The 24127-nt window shown below is 32.4% G+C and overlaps 2 protein-coding genes across 2 annotated transcripts; one reads left to right on the top strand and one right to left on the bottom strand.

Moving 5' to 3' along the window:
• The first annotated feature begins 574 nt into the window (after positions 1 to 574).
• LOC116015328 (apyrase-like) lies at positions 575 to 6729 on the top strand. The gene is made up of 9 exons (XM_031255365.1): positions 575 to 821; positions 2986 to 3114; positions 3722 to 3778; positions 3982 to 4074; positions 4550 to 4755; positions 4940 to 5031; positions 5544 to 5758; positions 6064 to 6253; positions 6386 to 6729. Exons 1-9 carry the CDS (start codon positions 591 to 593, stop codon positions 6520 to 6522), a joined length of 1350 nt encoding a protein of 449 aa, XP_031111225.1. The 5' UTR covers positions 575 to 590; the 3' UTR covers positions 6523 to 6729.
• A 7813-nt stretch (positions 6730 to 14542) lies between these two features.
• LOC116015795 (F-box protein At5g62510-like) lies at positions 14543 to 15832 on the bottom strand. The gene has a single exon (XM_031255966.1). The coding sequence runs from the start codon at positions 15830 to 15832 to the stop codon at positions 14543 to 14545; it is 1290 nt and encodes a 429-aa protein (XP_031111826.1).
• Between the last annotated feature and the right edge of the window lie 8295 nt (positions 15833 to 24127).

Raw genomic sequence — 24127 nt, 5'->3', positions numbered from 1 at the left:
GAATCCAATGATTGTAATGTAACATAAAAAATCTACTTATTAATAAAATATAATTATATATTATCACATTATACAAATGAAAAATTTAGATCCATAGGAGCTAGTGACCTACTAATAATTGAGTGATGGTGCTTTTTAATTTGAATTCTGTTTCACGTGCTTAAAATAAAAGTAATACTCCCTCCATCTCATTTGATGTGTCTGGTTCGGTTAACAAAACTTGATTGGAATTATTCTTAATTTAATTTTTATATTAAATTTAGTATTAATATACAAAATTTATATATTTAAAAACTAGACTAAAAGTACTATTAAACACAAAAAAAAATCAAATTTAAAAATAAGTAAAATATAATAAAGAAAATAAACAAAAGAAGAAATAGTTAGTTTGACTAATGAATAGTAAGTATGACCGGTAAAGTGAGACAAAGGGGTAATATTATAGTGTTCCTTTCTCTTTTTCCAAACTTCACATCTGTGACCAGTTGAGTTGAGTTGTTCATGCGGATTATTATTGTGTTCCCTGGTGTTATAAAAAGATGCACTCCCTTCCTCCAATTTCTCAGCATTTCTTTTCTTGTCTTAAGAAGATGAAACACAGTAGTTGTTATCTTGTTTTCATATCAATAGCAGTACTAGTCCTGTTCCCCCTTGCTTGTTTCTCAAGGCCTCATCTCCGGCGAGTGCTACTGAGCCACGAAGCCGGAAACTACGCCGTCATATTTGACGCCGGAAGCACTGGCAGCAGAGTCCATGTCTTTCATTTTGATGAAAACTTAGATCTTCTCCCTATCGGCGATGGCGTTGAATTTTTCCTCAAGGTATCACGCTTTTTTACCTACTATTTTTTCTCTCTTTTTTCTTCATTTATGCTCTATGATTTTATTTATTTATTTCTAAACAGGACAAATGTGTGTAATTTATTGGCACTGGTTTCAGTGGTTTGTTACTCTGCCATATTTAAAGAACAATATATAATAATTAATATAATACATATCCTTTTATGATTCCGTTTGGCCAAAGAAAAAGAGGCAAATTATAGCATGGATCAGAATGGAGAGTAGTCCAAAAATAACATCCAAATTTTATACTACAGGCAACTGTTGTAAACAAATTGAAGGCATACACACATAACATGATAACTATAGACACAAATTGTTAACTGCATATACAAAATATGTTAATTGCAAATACATAATATGTTAACCAACATCTTATCTCTGTCCAGTTAACATATTGATGTGTCTATAAATCTATAATTATTATGTTATGTGCCTCCAATTTGTTCACATGTATAAAAGGTAGTAACTACATTACTACAGGTACAAAATATATTAAATGCAAAAATATAAATAGATCAAAGTTCATAATGCAATATGAACTATAGTCCATAATATAAGAATGGAAGAAAAGATCCTCGGACAAAGCATCCAATTTGGATTTAGCCAATTATTTAAAACATATGGTACCAATTAAGTATTGACAGCAGCTATATCCTAACCACCCAACCAAATGAGATTTTTTTTTTTTGGATCAAACAAGGAGGGGGACCCAAGACACAGTCCACTGGTGCTATCTCTCACCCTCTAATAAGATTTAGGACTAAGATAAAAAGACAAATTATCACGTGGATCAGGAATGCAATATATATTTTTAATATATTAACAGTAAATTATTTGTGTATTGAATATATATTATTAATTAATATATTAAAATTTTTATACTTTTAAATAATGTATTTTATGTATATAAATAATATATTTTTAATATATTAAAAATATATTTTTATTTATGATTCACACAAATATGTGGAACATTGATTTATGGAATAATGATTGAAGATATAAAGTGATACACGTGAAGTTAGCATTGTTACGTCGAATCTTTAAACTGTGTCAGAGGGCCAGGCTTTAAAAGCAATTTAAAAAGTTGGTACCCCCATACACCAATTATCAACCATTATTTCACGGTCTAAAAATGAAGCCCTTATGTGTATTCTTTCCGTGTCATCTGTTGCAATATATATTTTTATAATTCATAACGTATATTATTTTAAAAGATAAAATATATTTTTTAACTTATAAAATACATTACTCTAACTCATAAGATACGTAAACTTACTCATAAATTTCATTATTTTAACATAAAATATATTATTTTAACTCAAAATACATTATTTTAACTTATAATATTCAACGACGTCATTTTGGAACGTGGTCCACACAACTGTTTGGACCAAGACCCACACAATAATTTGCTCACCAATTATTATATCATGAATTATAACTCAAATTACAAGATAAATACATATATTTTCATTTTTAATATATTATAGGTTCATTTTTATTATATTACAAGTTTATTTTAATTTACTATAGATTTATTTTCGGTATATTAAGTAAAACTAATATGTTAAAATAATCTGTAAGAGTCTTTAATAATAAGGTTTAGCATTTGAGTCCAACGTTAAATATAATTTTTGAATATTGGGCCGGGGACACCACATAAATTTCAAATTGCTTAAATTATTGGTGAAAGGATTTCCAATATTTCATTCTTTAAGAAAATACTCGTCACCTTGATGCACACGCATGCATATAGTTGGAATTGAAGTTAAATATATATTTCCATTTTGCTAAATGGCTGTTAGCTGATTGTGTTAGAGGGTATAACTAGTTAATAATATTAATTGATTGTAAAAAGGTGTTTGATAAATTAGTTGTTAGCTGTTTCATATATTTTTTTTCTTCAAAAAGCTAATTAAAAAGTTATTTTGAACAGCTTTTTAAATTTTAGCATTTTGGAGTTACAAAAATGTGATTAACTTTCCCAAACACTTATATTGATATTTTAATCAAATCAAATAGTTAATAGTGATCAAATAAGTCAAAATTGACTGATAAGCTAATATTTTACCAAACAGGAACATATGTTAATATTATTGTAGCCTTCAATTCAACTAACGTTACGTTGTACGTTTTGAAGACAAAGCCAGGTTTGAGTTCATACGCAGATGATCCAGAAGCAGCTGCCAAGTCCCTTGAGCCACTCCTTCTAGAAGCAGAAGGAGTTGTGCCAACTGAGTTGCAACCTGACACACCACTTGAGCTTGGGGTCAGTTAACTAATTAAATTCATTTAACAATTTAATTTTTAGTAATTTCTAAAAACATAATAAATGTGAATGAAGGTTATACCCCTCATTTATCTACCTTTTTTTTTCGTTAAGTATTTTTGTACATTATGCTATAAAAGTTGTACTACACAATATTTTGGACAAATATATTGTTGTCATGCACATGCATCCACCATATATTTTCTTATCTTCTTCAATAATAATAATAATAATAATATATACACATTAAATATTAGAGTTATATGTTAGTTATTTTTTAAAATATAAATATCCAATTTATAAAAATATTTTACATTATTATTATTATTATTATTTACTATATTAAAATTTAGATAAATTTAAAATTTTAATATAAAATACTAATATTAGGCACCTACTTTTTGGGCATCGCGCATAAGAAAAACTAGTTAATTATATATGTAGTAATAAATATCAAAAAGAATATATGAACAGTAATGTTATATGTCAAGGTTCAAGTAATATCAATTTTACAGTTTTAAAAAATCGTAGAATATATTTAATTTTTAAAAAATTATCTTGTCTTTTTTATGTATGTACCTAAACATATAAATTGTTGGTAACACAGGCAACTGCAGGGCTTAGGATGCTAGAGGGAGATGCATCTGATAAAATTCTGCAAGCGGTAAATATTTTGTGTCTATACAAATTAAAGGAAGGATGTCAAAAAGAAAACTTCAAAAAATTATATAAAATCGTGATAAAATTACTTCAATAATATTTACAGTTAAAAGTCCGAGGCCTAATGGCATTAGGACAATAGGACTTATAAAAAAAAATAAAAAATAAAAAAGTCGACTTTATAATTACCATAATTTGTTGTTACAGGTGAGAGATATGTTCAAGAATGAAAGCAATTTCAAGTACAAGGCAGAATGGGTTTCGATTCTTGAAGGAACTCAAGAAGGCACTTACTTTTGGGTAAATAAATAATATAATATAATATATATCACTAATAATAATGTTAAGAAAAATTTAAGATGTCAACATCATAATATTTTCTATAATTTTAATATTTCCCTTAAACATTTTTTTAAAATGTGAGATAGCTAGCTTACTAATTTATACTTTTATGAGGAGTATCTCAATTATATATATATATATATATATATATATATATATATATATATATATATATATATATATATATATATATATATATATATATATATATATATATATATAATTGTTTACTACAAATCCTTTTTTTTAAAAATTTTTTTTACTAATTATGTCACAAAACAAAACGTTCTTCTAATTTTAATCCAAATAAAATTTATAGGGAAGAATTTGAGTATATCACCACTTAACATATTTAATTAAATATTTTTAATATTAACGGGAGGTGAATGTAGAATGAAAGTAAAAATAATATTCTATTCCAATATATATGCAGGTTGCTATGAATTATTTGTTAGGAAATTTTGGCAAAGGGTACCAAAACACCATAGCAACAATTGACCTTGGTGGTGGATCAGTGCAAGTGTCATATGCTATCTCAGGGGACACTTTTGCAAATGCACCCATTCCTGATAATGGAGAAGAGCCTTATGTTCAAGAAAAATATTTTTTGGGAGCCCAATATTATCTCTATGTTCACAGGTTTATGTTCCTAAAATTAAACTTTTGCTAAATATTTTTTTCCCCTAGATTATACATATACACACACATATATGTATAATTTTTCTAAATAATAAAGTTTTAATGTTATAACCCACTAGAATTTTCCGACCTTTGTAGACTTGTTTCCTTAATTACATTATTGTTTTTAAATTATTGTGTATAGTTATTTGAACTACGGACAATTAGCCGGCCGAGCTGAGATGTTCAAGGCTTCAGGAAACTCTACCAACCCTTGTGTTTTAGAAGGTTATGATGGTAAGCTCTCCAAATTGATTGTTATCATCTTTTTGTGAAGTACGTGCACCTCTCAAAATATTTATAAAGAAATGTTTTTTAAAGTTACACTGCATAATCATTATTTGGAGTTGTGGAGTATGAAATAACCTCAGCTCATACAATATAAAACATTTAGACAAACATTTCTATACCATACTTTCATCCTTAGAATTGAATTTGTTTAAATAACGAACTTCAGTAGCTACATTTTCATTATACCTTTAAAGTAAATTTCTTATGTAGATATCATGTTGCATTGATTATGAATTGATAAGAAACCTAACATTTAATAAAGTGAACAAATTATAAGCCTTAGAAGTGTTATCGTTTTTTTTTTTTTTTTTGAAAGCCCTTAGAAGTGTTATCTAATTTGATCCTCTTTAGTTCTTGTTAAGTTCCCCATCAAAATTTACTAAAACCCACTACACATATAAACAAAAAAGGCTAAAGAAGGAAACTAATGCCAATGCAACAAATTTTATTTTGTGTAGATTACTACACATACAATGATGTGTTGTACAAAGTTACAGCTCCACCAAATGGTGCAAGCTTGAAGAATTGCAGGAAATTAGCCAGAAAAGTGGTTGATTTCAGGGCACCCTGTAAGTATCAGAATTGCACATTCAATGGGGTGTGGAGTGGTGGAGGAGGGGTTGGAATGGAGAATGTCTATATTTCCTCATATTTCTATGATATAGCCGTTGATGTAAGTATCTTCGGAATGGTATTAATTGATAATTTCAATGCTTTAAATAAATAAGATATATGTACTGGGGTATATCCTATGTTAGGATCAAGGGCTTACCACTAGGTCAGATGTAATTTTATTGAGGTATGGTGTTGACAGATTTGTCTCTTCAGGCCTTCACCCAATAATTAATCCTTCTAGCAACCTGGTGTTAGATTTTGCCCTTCACCCGCCTCTGTCCATGCAACATCCTAAAACTCAATCATTTGAAGGTTATTTGAATTTTCTAACAACTAATATATTTCTTTAAAATCGTGTTGTAGGTGGGTATTATTGACGAAGAAAAGGCATCTAAAATAGTTAAGCCAAGATCATACCTAGTTGCAGCAAAGTTAGCTTGTGAAACTAAATTTGAAGATGTGAAGTCTACATTTCCTAATGCAGTGGAAAAAGATTATCCATACTTATGCATGGATTTGGTGTACCAATACACATTGCTCGTGGATGGACTTGGTAAGTTCATGATTATTATCTCAGCTCGTTCTTAACAAATACTATATATACGTATTAAGAATTGATAATTTCATTATTAATTATGAATCTTTATTTAAAATTAAAAAGTTATATACTTGTTGAAATATGCAGGCCTACACCCTTACAAGGAGATTACGTTGATGAAGAAAGTTGAGTACAAAAACTACATGGTTGAAGCAGCTTGGCCTCTTGGTTGCGCCATTGACGTCATCTCATCTTCTGCTAACAAGCTATTATCGAAATCTTAAGCTGGTCTTCTAAGTAGTAATAATGCTTTAGCTTTGGTACGGTTTTATGTCAAAGTGGCCTGACCTTCTTGTGTACTGTACTGTTGCCAATAATAAATGTTTATTTTAGCACCCAACTACCTTAATCATTGGGTGCACAACGCACGTGTATACTTGGCATGTGACCTTTTTACAAGAAAACAACTTTTTCGATTGATGGTGCTTTAACTCTCAGGTAATAATTAACATGCAATAATTCATGTACAAGATATGGTATTCAATACAATCTGAGATTCTAGACTGCATGGTGAAAAACTTAGACTTCCGTGTTCTAGGTCTAAGATTGTAAAAGAGTCTTCCAACTATTAAATCTAATTACTAGATTTGTTAGATGACCTTTAACTATTTACTGATCTAGTGCAATGAGAAGAACAAAGAGTATTAAGCAGATAATGTGCAAAAGGATAATAAAGCAGGAAAAACACCAAGAATTGGTAACCCAGTTCGGAATCTCAATTCCTACGTCTGGGGGGCATCACTCTGATTGCCCAACTCTTCATTGATCAATTCTGAAAATGTACCACAAGTTTACAGTAGAGAATCACGCGACAACTCTAGAAATCTTCATCATCACCATTCTAGAGTTCAGCCTTGAAGAGTTGAAGAATACTTGATCTCCCGATCTTCTTGAATTGAGGCTCCCCCTCAATCATAGCGCAACTGGCGTTCAGAGTGATTGCTTGCCCAAAACTTCATGAAGAAGATGCATCTTGAATCAAAGGTAAGCTTTGTCAAGATTTCTCGTTATCACATATGAGGAAGCTTTCACGTTCAGATCTTTAGTATGCTCTCAAATTCACCAACACATCACTGGGAATTTTCCTCATATATATCTTGCCCAGATTCGGTTAAGTTTGAAACCTTCGTAACTGACTCTGATTCCTCTTCTTGTCTTGGTTCAGTGTTTCGTTCAGCAAGCTGTCTTTAAAGCCTTCTGACCCTTTTGCTGAACTAGGAAACCTAATACATCATAAGAGAACCTGTTTTTGAACTATCTGCTGAACTAACAAAATTGTCACAAGGACTTGTTACAACTTAGGGAGTTTCACAAATATTTTTCTTTTTAGCAATTTTATTAACACACGGCATTCTCGACCCGTTGAGCTTGGGGCTCGATGCGTCGAGAATTGGATCTTCAAAACTGGCCGCGCACTAGAATTTCTCGTGGCGACGGGGCAGATTCTGGACGTGTCAAGCTCCCAAAGTCAGCATTCTTCATCCATTTTTACTCCAAATATGCCTTCAAATGTTCCATTGCTTTTGGATTTGATCTAAAATGATTTCAAAACACTAACAAACACCATAAAAACACTCAATTCAAGAATGAAACCATATCTACATGAGAAAGCAAGGAAATATGCATTGAAGATGGCAAATTAACACACTTAAGCTCAAAAGTTGATCCAAATCAATTAGAAAAATATGCACAATTGAGATTATATCAAATGACCCAGATTTGTCCACACGGACTCATGGATAGGGGTGGACTCATTTGATAATGTATTCAAGGGCCCGAATTTGTCCACACGGACTCATGGATAGGGGTGGACTCTTTTGATCATATATATATATATATACACACACACACACTAATAACATAGAGGTTTACATATCATATTTATACTGGAAATTTAATACGACTAATAATGTTTAGTAGCACAACATAACAACAATACATATAATCTTTGGGTTGGGTTTTGTTTTTTTTTTTTTTTTTTTTTGGCTAAATTTTGTTAATATGAATAATGACTTTGATTTTGAAGGTTAAATAAATGGGCTTAGTAATAGAGCTGGTTATTAGGTTGAATAAATGAGTTGGGGTTGCATTTTTAGTGGTTAAATTAATGAGTGTCGTCCTATGGAAATGGCTAGGAGGGATTTGAGTAGCAAGGGATTAAACATGAGTTATTCAAGTGTTTGAAAACTAACCAAAACGATTTAGTAGTTTGCATAGAGATAATTATAATGCAAATAGTTGAGTATGTAATAAACAATATAATGGTGAAGAAGAGGATTTAAATCAAATAGCAATGTACAAATGCTTCTATAATGTTCTAAGGTTCTAGGCTAAACAATGCTCAATAATGAAAGTGAGGGAGTAAAGTCACTACCAATGCCACTCTCGTGGACATTAAACTATCACCAAAGTACTAATTCCATTCTCATAGCAAATAGACTCGGTGAGGCACTTGATTAAACACCTTGAGTGCATAATTCCTTCCAACTCTCATTTCTCAAGGGCAAGTTAGAAATGTGGAAGGTTTGGCCATGGTGAATCCATATTCTCATAGGTGAAACACCAATCCATACATCTCTTGCAAATTTGGGCCCTAACCAAACAAGAGTCAAACAATTCCCCAATTCACAATCACATTCAGTCTAAAAGCAATGAAAAACCTAGATTAAACAATTCAATTCATGTAAGCATTCGTACAAGGCAATTCAATTTAAATCCCTAAAGGATTTAACTCTCATAATGGAATTGTAAACTAAAACAATTGGAATAATAAGCAATGAATTGAAATACAAAAGAAATTTGAGAATTGCAAGAAGAAGAAATTGAAACTCTTATTTGAATGAATTTGTAATGTTTGAATATGAAATTGTAAAGAAATTGCAATTACAAGTGATAAATCTTCTCCAGATCTTCCAAGAACTAATGGATTTACAATAGATAGATGTTCTATAGTGGTTTGTATAGAGAAAACCTAAAAGAAGACTTCGAAAATTCAAAGATAAACTGAAAATAATGCCTAATGCAAGAAATCGTCACCAGATTGGACTAGCATCGTGACTAGGGAACAACCTACGACCTTACGGATTCCAAGGGAACAACCTACAACCTTACGGATTCCAAGAGTTTGCAAAGTAGTTAGAGAAGGTCACTGTGGGGGTCAAATAAATACTTGATAAGTAGTAATAGAGTTGGTTATTATGTAATTATAATTTTTAATTTTTTTTATTTTATATTTTTATTTTATGTAATTATTATTCCATCTAATTTTTTAGTTTTATATTTATAAAAAATTTATAATTTTTTATGTTTATATTAATAATAATGTTTAGACTTTGGTGAGGCATGTTGGACAATATGTTGTGATGTTCAATATGAACAAACAACTTAGGTGTGTTTGGTTCGCACATAAGAAACGAAATCGGAATGGGTATCAAATCAAATACTTGATAAGGGCAATTTGTTTTGGTGAAAGTATTTAACATGTTTGGTAGTAGGGTGTGATGAAAATGATTATTAATAGTTGGGGAAGCGGATGAGGAAGGAAAATAAAATCCTTATTTTATTAGGGAATGAGTTTTGCAATTAATGGAGTAATCAAAACCCATAGTAGTGTTCTAAAACCTGTCAACCAAACAATAACAATGACTTTGATACACATTCTTAATAACTAAACCTGTCAACCAAACACACCCTTAGTATATATAGTACAACTTAGTATTGTTAAAGAAGAATAAGAAAAAAAGATTTGGGAATGACTTTTGAGATATCTTTATAAGTTATATTTAAATTTATAGATGCACGGGCACAACATTAGTAATAATAAATGGCATTTAACCTTCAAATTATCAAAATAAACTAAATAATCATATATGGAAGGAGATTAACTCCATCTTCTAATTCATTCCCAAGCTGCTAGCTTAACTCCATATATGCATCACTCCTCTACCAGCCAAAGATCTGATAAAGAAAATCAAAATTATTCATTCTAAAAAAGATATGCAATTTCATCATCCACACGCACAGCAGAGAGATATGATGAGTACTCAGAAACTCCACATATCTCAATCCTTCTCCAAACATCTCTTCGAAATGAATAAATTAAAATCAAAGGAGACACTATGGTGTTACTTAGGAGCAACATTACCATCTCCCCAATACTATTGAAAGTAAACCTCATGGAAGTAGCTCGTCTAATCAGCTCACTCTCCTCCAATGGAAGAAGGACCGTCTGCTTCTTCTCCCACTCCTCCTCGATTGATCTGATCTCCAACGTCCATATCTCTATCTTGCTCTTTGAAGTAATAATAATATCAATGAAAGCTAGGCGACCATTCAACTTTATCCATGGCACCCACCCCCACCCCCGTTGCCTGGACTGAATGGAAACGGTATGAACCCGATAACCTTCTCTCTCGCAACATCCATCGCAACTATCTTTGATGATGATTCTTGTTCAGTAATGTGAGGTATGAAATAGATAACCCCATGAATGTGGACGGCAGCATCGATGTGGCCAGTGATGGTAGTGTATCTTATCTCCCTCCATGAATCGTCCACCCAGAGTTAAAACCCTGCTGGACATTGTAATCCAGCAGTGGTGCGAAAACCTTGTACCTTTCCGAAATCGAGTCAAACCCCAAGACGGCAAAAGGGCAGAAACGGCAGCCGCTGCGTTTCCGTGTTGAAACAAAATCGCCATTACCAATAATGTTACTATCATAGGCACCGAAAAACATCACATTGTGGGGCGGCAGAAAAACACGTCGTCCTGTACTAAGGTCGAAGAGAGCGCCGAAGAATCCAAAAATTTCGTGGAGGAGCAGAAACATCATCTTCCCATCGGGGGCACAACTCGAACCAGCCGACCATACTAAACCTCCTGCATCTAATTTTTGGGCAGTGTCGTCGTCTTCACTGTAACTCACTGAGTATAATCTTGATGATGCGGGATACGCATCTGAATAGTGGATAGTGGATGGTAATACGAAGACGATTTTGAACGCTAAGCGTGGCTCCGGTATGTAAGAATAAAAGAATTTACAACTGCACATTTTGCAGGTAGGCCACTCAGAATTTTGACAAGTATCTCTCGCGGAAGACAAGTTATACAACTTATAGAAGCTGATGAACCCTTCATCTTCCATCCATCCGCAAATTCAATATAATCAAGCTAATTACAGTTTTTTTTGCTGCTGATCAAGGAATCGAAGAACTGATAATTAATAATATAATTATCACATCTTCTCCCTCTCGTTCTCCTCTCCGTAAAGCTGTCGATTGTGAAGCTGGTTTTCTGGTGATTCTATGGAATAAGAAAGATGCGGCTGGGAAAACTGATGCAGTTACGTGCGATCTTCCCGGTACATTTCCTATTCAAATACAATTATCTTTTATTTACCTGCCTTATTTAATATTATATATATTAATTTTGGTAAATGGTAATTATGTTGTTTAAATATTGCCATATTTAATATTATATATTACTTTGACAAATGGTAAATATATAGTAATATTATACATATTAATTTTGGTATGATAATTATGTGGTCTAATATTATCATACTAATATTGCCTTAATTATTAATTTGTATATTATTATTGTCATATGGTACATGTATGGTAATTGCTTGTTTTGAAATATTGATGTCTTTTAGTCTTTAATTTTGGCATTAAAAATTTCAAAATTAATTATGGCATTATTTGTAATTGAATTATTGCCATTGGTAGTACAATTACTACAAACCGCTAGTATGTGCTTTTTTTAGGGTCGAAAAATGTTAAGTATAATATTTTCGACATTAATAATTTTTCAAAAATAATAATTTTAGAATCTGATAAAATTCAATTGTCATTAGTTGCTCCTTAATTATTTCTTTTTAAAAAAAAAAAATAAATATGATTACCTTTTACTAATTTATATTAATTTATTACTTATTTTCATAAATAATTATAAAAGGTTACGAATCGGAGCATTCAAGTGAATAATGACAATTATTAAGTTTTTATCCTTATTTGGTTAATTTTTTAATAATTTTGTATATATAACCGTAAATATATTTTCGAAAAATATTTTAAAAGGTTGCGGTTTGTGCAGTTGTTTACATGTTTAGACCTATTTGCTTTGGGCTTTAAAACATACTTTGGACAACACATTAGAGATTACTGTCCATTTTGAAGCTATTAAGAATTATAGTTATTGTTTTGGCCATTAAGAATTACAGTTGTTATGCCGTGGACCTGAGTCCAATACGACGCCGTTTCATAATTTTTTTTAAAAAAAAAAAATTAAAAAAATTAACGGCGTTAACGGCTCCTCATCACAACAGAACACAAACTCTACATTCACAGACCCTATACTCCATATTCACAATTTGAAAACTCCACATTCACACATTACAGGGCTATATGTTTAGTAACTATAATACCACTGTTATGCATTAACACATTCAAAACTCTATATTCACAGGTCTTATACTCCATGTTCACAACTTGGGAACTCCACATTCACACATTACATGGCTACAAGTTGCTAGAACTCTGTTAACTCTACTACAGATTCACACATTCATAACTCTACATTCACAAATTCTATACTCCATATTCACAATTTGAAACCTCCACATTCACACATTTCAGGGCTGCTAGAACTCTTTTAACTCTACTACAGATTCACACATTCATAACTCTATATTCACAAATTCTATACTCCATATTCACAATTTGAAACCTCCACATTCACACATTTCAGGACTATATGTTTAGTAATTTAAAAAAAAAAATAGTGAAACAGCGTCGTATTGGACTCAGATCCACCTTGCAAGGTGGACCTGGGTCCACGGCATAATTTGCCTAAGAATTATGACTATTATTTAAGTTGATTATGCTTTAATCTATTAATAGTTTTTAGAGCCTTAATAATAATATTAAGTTTAAGTTTATGGCAAGTAATGTACGTAGTTCATATATTGCCTTTACAATAGTAATCTTGTATAGTCTTAGTTAATTATTATGTAGTGATATGAGTTTTGCATTTGCATTTTCTTAATTTTAATTTTGCCTTTATTATAATTATGGCTTCTTTAATTACTATAATTAAGCTTCGGGCGAATCTTGTTTATTGCCTTTCATAATAATTACTCCCTCCGTCTCATTTTATGTGTCTGCAAGTTCGGTTAACGAGGCTTGACTGGAGGTATTTTAATTTAATTTTTTATAATATTAAGTTTAGTATTAGTATACAAAATTTATATATTTAGAAACTATACTAAAAGTACTATTAAACACAAAAAAATAAAACTTAAAATAAATAAATAAATAATACTAAAGAAAATAAACAGGGAAGAAAGAGTTGATTTGACCAATCAATAGTAAGTGAATAGTAAGTAGGACAAATAAAATGAGACAAGAGTATTAGATAATCTATCAAGTTTGATACATTGAATATATTACCAATTTACCAATAATTTGATACGTTGAATATAAATTGGTAATTTACCAATAAAGTTACGTACCATTGGGCATTGCATCAAGGTTATATATTACCAATTTACCAATAAAGTTACGTACCATTGGGCATTGCATCGAGGTTACTGTCAACGGCAAGTAGCTTAACTCTTCGCGAAAATGGAGGAATTTTGGAGGTTTCTTCGCAATTGATGCCAACACTATTGAGATATGTTAGATGAATGTTAGCTTCATGTATTTGGTTTAAAACTGAAGTATGTAAATAAGACAACAGAAATAAGATAAATAAATTAAAGTGCCAAAAGTTTAATAATACTAATAAAATAAGGGAATGTGAGATTACCTAAGGAATTGAGGTGTATCTCACATTTCCTTTCCATAGCTAAAAACTTCATGTGGAGGTTATGTTACATTCCCTAAGAATATTACATAACTTGAATTAAACATGAAAATCTTATATTCTCAAGTAAATATAACCTTATTTATCTTATATAACTTGAGTCAAACCACCATAGAGAGATCAGACTAACTTTATACCACACAGTTCAATAACATCACAACAGATCAGATGGGTTTGACTCTTAATACGTGGATGCTAAGTACATTAAATTCTAATCATTTATTTAGGTGCAAGAAACTCTAACAAGTAACAATGAGTACAGAGGGAGAAATATAATTTCCTGCTCAAAAGGTTACAATCCCGGCTAAAAAATTAACTTCATGGATCACTCTTCTACCAGCCAAATATCATCGGATCTGATCTGATAAATAAAATCAAAATTATTCATTCTCAAAAGATGCTACAATCTCATCATCCACATGCACAACAACTTCCATATCGGAGATATATGATGATGAGGAGTACTTAGAAACTCCACTTATCTCAATCCTTCTCCAAAGATCTCTTCGAAATGAATAAATTAAAATCAAAGGAGATATTGTAGTCTTACTTCGGAGTAAGATTACAATCTCTCCCATACTATTGGAAGTAAACCCCATAGAAGTAGCTCGTCCAATCACCTCACTCTCCTCCAATGGAAGAAGGACCGTCTGCTTCTCCCACTCCTCCTCCACTACTGACCTCTCCCACTCCTCCTCCACTACTGACCTGATCTTCAACGTCCATATCTCTATCTTGCTCTCTGCAAGGTCAGGGTGAGGGTGAGGGTCTTCGCTTTCAGGAATAATAATGTCAATGAATGCTAGGCGACCATTTAACTTTATCCATGGCACCCACCCTCGTACCCGCTGCCTGGACTGATGATATCCGGATGGAAACGGTGTGAACCTCATAATCCTTTCTCTCGCAACATCCATCGCAACTATCATCTTTAATGATGATTCTCGTTTAGTAACCTGTGGTATGAAATAGATAATCCCATAAATGTGGACGGCAGCATCGGTCAACCCAATGAAGATAGTGGATCTTATCTCCCTCCATGACTCATCCACTCCCAGAGTTAAAACCCAGTGTTGCTTCCAAAGCACCCGCTCGCCATTATAAGAAACCTCTGACGCGAAAACCTTGTACCTTTCCGAAATCGAGTCAAACCCCAAGACGGCAATAGGGCACTTACCGATGCTGCTGTTTCGTGTTAACACAAAATCGCCATTACCAATAATGTTACTATTAGAGATGCCGAAATACATCGCAGGGTAGTTGGGCGGCAGATAAATACATCGTCCTGTACTAAGGTCGAAGAGAGCGCCGATTAATCCCATAACTTGGTTGCGGAGCAGACACATCTTCCCATCGGGGGCACAACTCGAACCGTTCGACCATACTAAACCTCGTGCATCTAATTTTTGGACACTGTCGTCGTCTTCAGTGTAACTCACGGAGTATAATCTTGATGCGGGATATGCATTATTGGTTGGTAATACGAAGCGGATTGTGAACGAGAAGCGTGGCTCCGGTATATAACAATAAAAGAATTTACAAGTGCACCTGAATCGTACTGCACATTTTGCAGGTAGGCCACTCAGAATTTTGACAAGTATCTCTCGGGGAAGACAAGTTATGCAACTTATAGAAGCTGATGAAGCCTCCATCTGTCTTTCATCTTCCATCTATCCGCAAATTCAATCTAGCTAATTACAGCTTTTTGCTGGTGATCAAGGAATTGAAGAACTGATATAATAATATAAGGGAAAATATTCACTTAGCTTCATCAAAGTATTGCTTACTCATCTCACATAGCAAAGGCTTTAATAATTTGTTAAACTAATTCACCTACAATAAATCTAACAGAAAAACTAAATCACTACTCCTTCAACATCCACATACAAACATTTGAGTCCTATTGTAAATAGACTTCTTTCTTCAATTCATTAGAGACTATTTTACCGTACAAAAGTTTTATTCATTTTATATGATATTAAAATAGCTACATACTTGATCAAATATAGGGAATATGATATTAAAATAGCTACATACTTGATCAAATATAGGGAATATGATATTAAAATAGCTACATACTTGATCAAATATAGGGAATTCTTTCTTCAATTCATTAGAGACTATTTTACCGTACAAAAGTTTTATTCATTTTATATGATATTAAAATAGCTACATACTTGATCAAATATAGGGAATATGATATTAAAATAGCTACATACTTGATCAAATATAGGGAATATGATATTAAAATAGCTACATACTTGATCAAATATAGGGAAGTTCAACTGTATTATTATATTATACATTTTACGCTAAGCTAATATCCAGGGCCCACCACCCCACCCCACCCCACCCCACCTCACCCCACCCCACGTTTTATATATACTATACGTCTCTGGTATAATTATTTAATATACATTTAGAATTTTAAAGTATGAGTTAGCTTAGTTAGAATGTCTTGTAGATTTGGTGGGTCTTGTGTTAAAATTGTAACTTATGGAATTTATTTATATTTCTAATTGTATTTTTTTAATTTAATTTAGAGTTAATTTCAGAAATGGTCCTTCGATTATTAGTTTTTACCAATTTTTGTTCTCGACTTTTAATTTGACAAAAGTTGGTCCCTTAATTATTGATTTTGTACCAATTTTGGTCCTTCTGTTAAATCTATGTTAAATAGGTGTTAAAATTGAGGGCAAAAATGTAAAATTAAATATTTTAACATTTTTTCTTCACTTTGTTGATGTACAGGCTAATTCACAATATTACTGGATTAGACAAAATGTGATAAACTATTTTGTTATGTACAACCTTTCTTCTTCACTATGTTGATTTTGTACCAAAATTATTTTGCTAGTAATATGATAAACTATGCAGAGCTTTTGGGTACACTTTCCATATTGGATTAAGGATGCTGCAATGTGATAAACTATGCAGAGCTTTTGGCTAGTAATGTGATTTTTTTGCTAGTTTTTGAACTCATACATTTTGTTCAACTATTAATATAATTGAAAAGCCTAGTTTAACATTCTAATTGGTCAATATATTTCAATGTTGTTAATTATTGTTGTTGTAGAGGCTAATTCACAATGTTAGAAAAATAGCAAATTAGAACCGTAAAAAATTAGCACAAAATAAAGCAAAAATAAAAAAACATAGTGGTGCCATTTTCTACCACTTTTGCTATCAAATAATAAAGCAAAAAAAAAAAAAAGCCTAATACAATAAAATATACAATAACACTCCACATCCAGTTAGAGAATTTACAAAAATAAAATAAAAAATATTACAGAGTATATATTACATTTTAGTAAACCAAAAAAAAAATCAAAAATAAAATACAAGAAAAAAATTTGATTACTTGAAAAAAATTAACATAAAATGTAAAAAAAAAAAAAAGATAAATATATTGACTCACATTGTTCCCTATATAATCTTGCGATGGAGGAGGGCCTTCAATTTTAACACGTATTTAGCATATAGATTTAACAGAAGGACCAAAATTAATACAAAATCAATAGTTAATGGACCAACTTTGGTCACATTAAAAGTTGAGGACAAAAATTGGTAAAAGTCAATAGTCGAAGGACCATTTCTAGAATTAACTCTCTATGGAATTAACTCCATAATCTTATTTGGAGTTGTAGAGTATGAAATAGCCACAGCTCATACAAAATAAAACATTTAGGCAAACATTTCTATACCATTCTTTCATCCTTAGAATTGAATTTGTTTAAATAACAAACTTCAATAGCTACGTTTTTAGTATACCTTTAAATTAAACATAAATAACATATAAACATAAATGTGCAATCCAACTAACAGTTTAGACTTTTAGTTGAGATGGAGCACATGCTTCATTTATCATGTTGCATTGATTATGAATTGATAAGAAACCTAACATTTAATAAAGTGAACGTAACAAATTATAAGCCTTAGAAGTGTTATCTAATTGGCAAAAACTTGTGTGAGACCGTCTCACGGATCTCCATCCGTGAGACGGGTCGGGTCACACAAGTATACGGGTTAACATGTGCATATCATGTGCTTTTTAATGTTTCTCTCTCCGTTTCTTATCTCATCGGACGCTACTCACTCTCTGCCTCCCACGCTCTATGCTTCTCACTCTTTGCATCTCACGCCGCATCTCGCCTCATCATCTCCGTCTCCTCTGCTTCCTCCCATCTCCGTCGCAGCCTCCCATCTCAGTTCTCACTGCCACACAGAATGCCATTACTGTTGGGGGAGGCTATAAACAAACCACTAGTGCAGAAAAACTTTGAAGCATTCGTGTAGTATCAGGCATTATCAAAGAGAGAACCAAAGAGAATTATCAAAGTAGAGCTTAATTGCATGCATTAGTGCAGAAATAAATTCACATAATATCCACTTTAGCTTTACAGAGTAAACATCCAAGCTAATACAAAATAAGGTATCACAACAAACATTAGTTTGCTGACCTTTTTTAAGAAGTGGAGCATTTTGAAACATTTGACCACTACTTACAGCCAGATTATTTAAACTGGAAACACATTGAAATATGTTTCCACAACTGCTTTGCCAGAAATATGTACTTTCAAGCTTTACCCAAATTTATCAAGGAGAGCCACTAAAAAGCAACAATTCAACAAATTTGATCACATATGACATACCCAAATTACCAAATACTAGATATTTAATTACAGACAGATCCAAATAATTAAGGCAAAATTCTCAAAACTAGTACTTTTAAACACAAATGAATACTCAACACTTTAACCATTAAATCTAATACTTTATAGCCTAAAACTAGTACTTTATAACACAAATGAGTACTCAACACTTTAACCATCAAACACAATACCTAATAGCTCAAATATACCTTATATACTACTTTTAAACACAAATGAATACTCAACACTTTAACCATTAAATGTAATACTTTATAGCCTAAAACTAATACTTTATAATACAAATGAATACTCAACACTTTAACCATTAAATCTAAGATTTTATAACCTAAAACTAGTACTTTATAATACAAATGAGTACTCAACACTTTAACCATCAAACACAATACTTTAGAGCACAAATATACTACTTCATACTTTAACCATCAAACACAACACTTCAGAGCACGAATATACTACTTCATACTTTAACCATCAAACACAATACTTCATAACACAAATATACTACTTAATAGCACAAATGAATATTCAACACTTTAACCATTAAGTTTAATACTTTATAGCCTAAAACTAGTACTTTTAAACACAAATGATTGTGTTATTTGGAGGACTAATCTGCATGTTTTCTATACTGCTGTGTTCCACTGGCTACTTTTGTTGTTTCTTGAGACCACTAAGCATCTTTTGGGAAAAAAAGGTACTGCTAGCATTAATTTAAGTAAACACTGAGATATATATATATATATATATATATATATATATATATATATGTGCGCGCGCGCGCGCGCACGCTTTAACCATTAAATTTAATACTTTATAGCATAAATCTATTACTTTAACCATTAAATTTAATACTTTATAGCCTAAAACTAGTACTTTAAAACACAAATGAATAGTCAACACTTAAACTGATAATTAGACTATACAAGAATTTAAGGTACAATCCTTTAGAATTATTGAACTCCAAGGTAAGTAGACGAAAAATATGTTTATCGTTCTACATTACTTTCACAAGGAAAGAAGGTACTAAAAGATGCTTTACAGAGTTGGACAATAATTTAGTTGGTCTATGAAGATAAATGATATTGGTAGGTCCACAATTTCTTCCATGAAAACATGCATGTCATTCCCTGCATTTCCTTTGGCATAGTCCCAATGCTTTATGTCAAATAATTGCAATATAATGAGTAGTCATATAAATGAGGGATGGGGTGATCAGTTCTTGGAAGTACCCTTGTCATATGCCAATTTAAGAAAAATTAGTAATTTAATGCAGCAATTTAGCAATTAAGAGTGAGTTCAAGGCTCAGTATTTTGTCCTTAACATCTATGAGGGAGGGGAAACACTATAGAATCTTTTAGCCAATTCTAGTCCGACTCTAACAACATATCTGAAACATAATAAGAAAACAATATATTTTTACTCTAATTTACTTTTTCTGCAGAAGGGCATCTAAAGATCAGTTATTCAAAAAACAAAAAGACCAATTATTCAGCTTGATGACCTTTAAAGTTCCTAGCATCAGTAAAAGTCACAGTTCATTTTGAGTTTATTCTATTTATTAAAACTTTAAGCACACAGAACCCAATTTAATACTTTATAGCCTAAAATAAATAAGCAACACTTTAACCATCAAACACAATACTTAATAGCACAAATATACTACTTCATATCACAAATGAATAATCATGTATGTCTTTAGCCATCAAACACAATACTTTATAGCACGAATATACTACCTTATAGCACAAATGAATACTCAACACTTTAACCATTAGATCTAATATGTAATAGCCTAAAACTAGTACTTTAAAACACAAATGAATAGTCAAAACTTTAACTATTAAATCTAATACGTAATACCCCACAACTAGTACTTTATAACACAAATGAATAGTCAACACTTTAACCATCAAACACAATACTTAATAGCACAAATATACTAATTTATAACAAAAATGAATACTCAACACTTAAAGCATTAAATATAATACTTTATGATGCAAATATACTACTTTATATTACAAATGAATGATCGTGACTTTAACAATCAAACACAACCACATTACAAACTTGAAAGAAGTTTTTATAAGCTTCACCCATGAATCTGCTTTTCTTGTAGCCTCTAGACTCACTTCATCCATTGTTTCTATCAAATCTAAATATGCTTTCCTTATAGCCTCTGGACTCACTTCATCCACTGTTTCTATCAAATCTCATCCACCTTATAAAGAATCATTTTCCCAAGACTACAGTACTACACATTACTACAAATTGCATATTCACTTTCCCAAGAGTACAATACTACACATTACAACAAATTGCATACCTTCATCAAGGATGCACTCTGTATAAACACTCCAATAAAATGTAGCACAAATGCCTGAACTGAATTAAGGTACTATATATACTGATCTGGAAAGTAGTCATTGGTATAACACAGTATTAGAGGAGGAAAAAAAAAGGAAAATAAGCAACTAGAACAGCTTTGTACTGGAAGTTTCCGGAAGAATTGTACAGTAATAGCAGTTACCTGACGGAATGGTGACCGCCGCAAGAAAAGTAAGAAATTAAGCGGAGAGTATAGCTGCCGCCGCAAATGTACACTAATAGCAGTTACCGACGGCGAAATTACTCTGCAAATGCAAAACTCCGAGAAAGTAAACGGAATGGTGACCGTGAGAAACGAAAGAATTGAATGTGCTGCGAGAAACGAAAGAATTGGGGTGTAATAGCAAAACCCTAGCAAATTTTACACATTAAAACTATCAAAAACAAAAACTCACCTGAGATTGTGAAGAAAATGCACATTTGTGAAGAGAAACTTTGAAAATTAGATGAAAAAGTGGAGGGGAACCGTCTCTGTTGCTCAGACAAGTTCTACGTGAAGAACACAGGAAACGCGAAAAATAATGGAGCGAAAAAATAATAAAATGAATTAATATAATTGGGCTAAAAAAAGCCCATATCTAATTGTTAAAAAAATTTAGCCCAAACAAAACTAATCCATAAATTAAATATGACCCAAATTGTGTGACCCGACCCGTCTCCCACAAGTGTGACTCTATCTAATTTGATCCTCTTTAGTTCTTGTTAAGTTCCCCATCAAAATTTACTAACACCCACTATACATATAAACAAAAAAGGCAAAAGAAGGAAACTAATGGCAATGCAACAAATTTTATTTTGTGTAGATTACCTACACATATACAATGTTGTGTCGTATACAAAGTTACAGCTCCACGGAAGGAAACTGGGTCGCCTTCTCCTTCGCCGGAGAAGGCCAAAATTTATTTTTATTTTTTAATTTTTTTTTAAAGTTGATTCGCATTTCGGAAATGCGTATGATGTACGTATTTCCGAAATGCGTTTAAGTTTTGTATTTAAAAAAAATAATTTAAACTCAACCGCATTTGGGAAATGCGGTTTTCGCAATCTTGTCAATTTTTTTTTGTTCGCTTTTTTGTCAAATGAGACCCATTCTTTCGTATTTTTGTCAATTTCCCGACTTTTTTTTTAATAAAGCGCATCACATATTCCTCGCTTCCGACGCCATCTCTACCTCTTCCGAGTTCCGAGGCCATCTCCATCGCGCTGCTACAAACATAGAAGAAGGTGACCATCCGACTCCATTGTTGCAGAATACAAGAGCTTCTTGAAGGTAAACATCTCATTCTAATCTAAACTGCCTAGGGTTCTTACTGGTTTTTAGGGATTATAGATGCACGGGCACATCACTAGTAATAATAAATAACATTTAGCCTTCAAATAATCAAAATAAACTAAATAATCATATATGGAAGGAGATTAACTCCATCTTCTAATTCATTCCCAAGCTGCTAGCTTAACTCCATATATGCATCACTCTAAAAAAGATAATGCAATTTCATCATCCACACACACAATAGAGAGATATGATGAGTACTCAGAAACTCCACATATCTCAATCCTTCTCCAAACATCTCTTCGAAATGAATAAATTAAAATCAAAGGAGACATTATGGTCTTACTTAGGAGCAACATTACAAACTCCTCAATACTATTGAAAGTAAACCTCATGGAAGTAGCTCGTCTAATCACCTCACTCTCTTCCAATGGAAGAAGGACCGTCTTCTGCTTCTCCCACTCCTCTTCCATTGATCTGATCTCCAACGTCCATATCTCTATCTTGCTTTCCTCTATCTTGCTCTCTGCAGGAATAATAATATCAATGAACGCTAGGCGACCATTCAACTTTATCCATGGCACCCATCCCCACCCCGCTGTCGGGACTGATGATACGCATATGGAAATGGTATGAACCGGATAACCTTCTCTCTCGCAACATCCATCGCAACTATCTTTGATGATGATTCTTGTTCAGTAATGTGAGGTATGAAATAGATAATCCCATGAATGTGGACGGCAGCATCGATGTGGCCAATGATGGTAGTGTATCTTATCTCCCTCCATGAATCGTCCACTCCCAGAGTTAAAACCCAGTGCTGGACATTATAAGACAGCCCTGACGCGGAAACCTTGTACCTTTCCGAAATCGAGTCAAACCCCAAGACGGCAAAAGAGCACCAAAGGCAGCTGCTGCGTTTCCGTGTTGAAACAAAATCGCCATTACCAATAACATTACTATCATAGACACCGAAACACATCACATTGTGGGGCCGCAGAAAAACACGTCGTCCTGTAGAGCAGCATTATCGGTGAATATTTCAAGAGTTTATGTCAGTAAATGGCCATGTTGGCAGGAGTGAGAAGAAGTGAGAGAAGGGTAGGAAAGCATCTGCAAGCAAAGGTTCATAGTACAGTAAATGTGTAGGAGCTTTTTTTTTTATTTAACAAGGCTGCTGTGCGCGCCCATTTAATTTTTTTTTTTATATCAGATTTGTTTTTTTTTTTTTTCAATATCCCCATTTTTTCTATCCTAATCACACTTACAAAAACTCATCAATTACCGCTAAAAAACTCCACTGATAAGGATGCTCTAAGGTCGAAGAGAGCGCCGAAGAATCCAAAAATTTTGTGGAGGAGCAGAAACATCATCTTCCCATCGGAGGCACAACTCGAACCAGCCGACCATACTAAACCTCCTGCATCTAATTTTCGGACAGTGTCGTCGTCTTCACTGTAACTCACGGAGTATAATATTGATGATGCGGGATACGCATCTGAATAGTGGATATTGGATGGTAATACGAAGACGATTTTGAACGCTAAGCGTGGCTTCGGAATGTAAGAATAAAAGAATTTACAACAGCACCTGAATAGTACTGCACATTTTGCAGGTAGGCCACTCAGAA

The sequence above is a fragment of the Ipomoea triloba genome, chromosome 4 (genome assembly GCF_003576645.1).
Source record: "Ipomoea triloba cultivar NCNSP0323 chromosome 4, ASM357664v1".
NCBI classification, from domain to species: Eukaryota; Viridiplantae; Streptophyta; class Magnoliopsida; order Solanales; family Convolvulaceae; genus Ipomoea; species Ipomoea triloba.
This window is presented reverse-complemented; position numbering and strand designations above follow the sequence as displayed.

Bases quoted from the DNA above. Each gene is read 5' to 3' on its own strand.
- LOC116015328 (XM_031255365.1), top strand. From the start codon at position 591: ATGAAACACAGTAGTTGTTATCTTGTTTTCATATCAATAGCAGTACTA. The intron at 3,779-3,981 runs GTAAATATTTTG...TTGTTGTTACAG, and splicing joins CTGATAAAATTCTGCAAGCG to GTGAGAGATATGTTCAAGAA. The intron at 4,075-4,549 runs GTAAATAAATAA...ATATATATGCAG, and splicing joins AAGAAGGCACTTACTTTTGG to GTTGCTATGAATTATTTGTT.
- LOC116015795 (XM_031255966.1), bottom strand. From the start codon at position 15,832: ATGGAAGATGAAAGACAGATGGAGGCTTCATCAGCTTCTATAAGTTGC.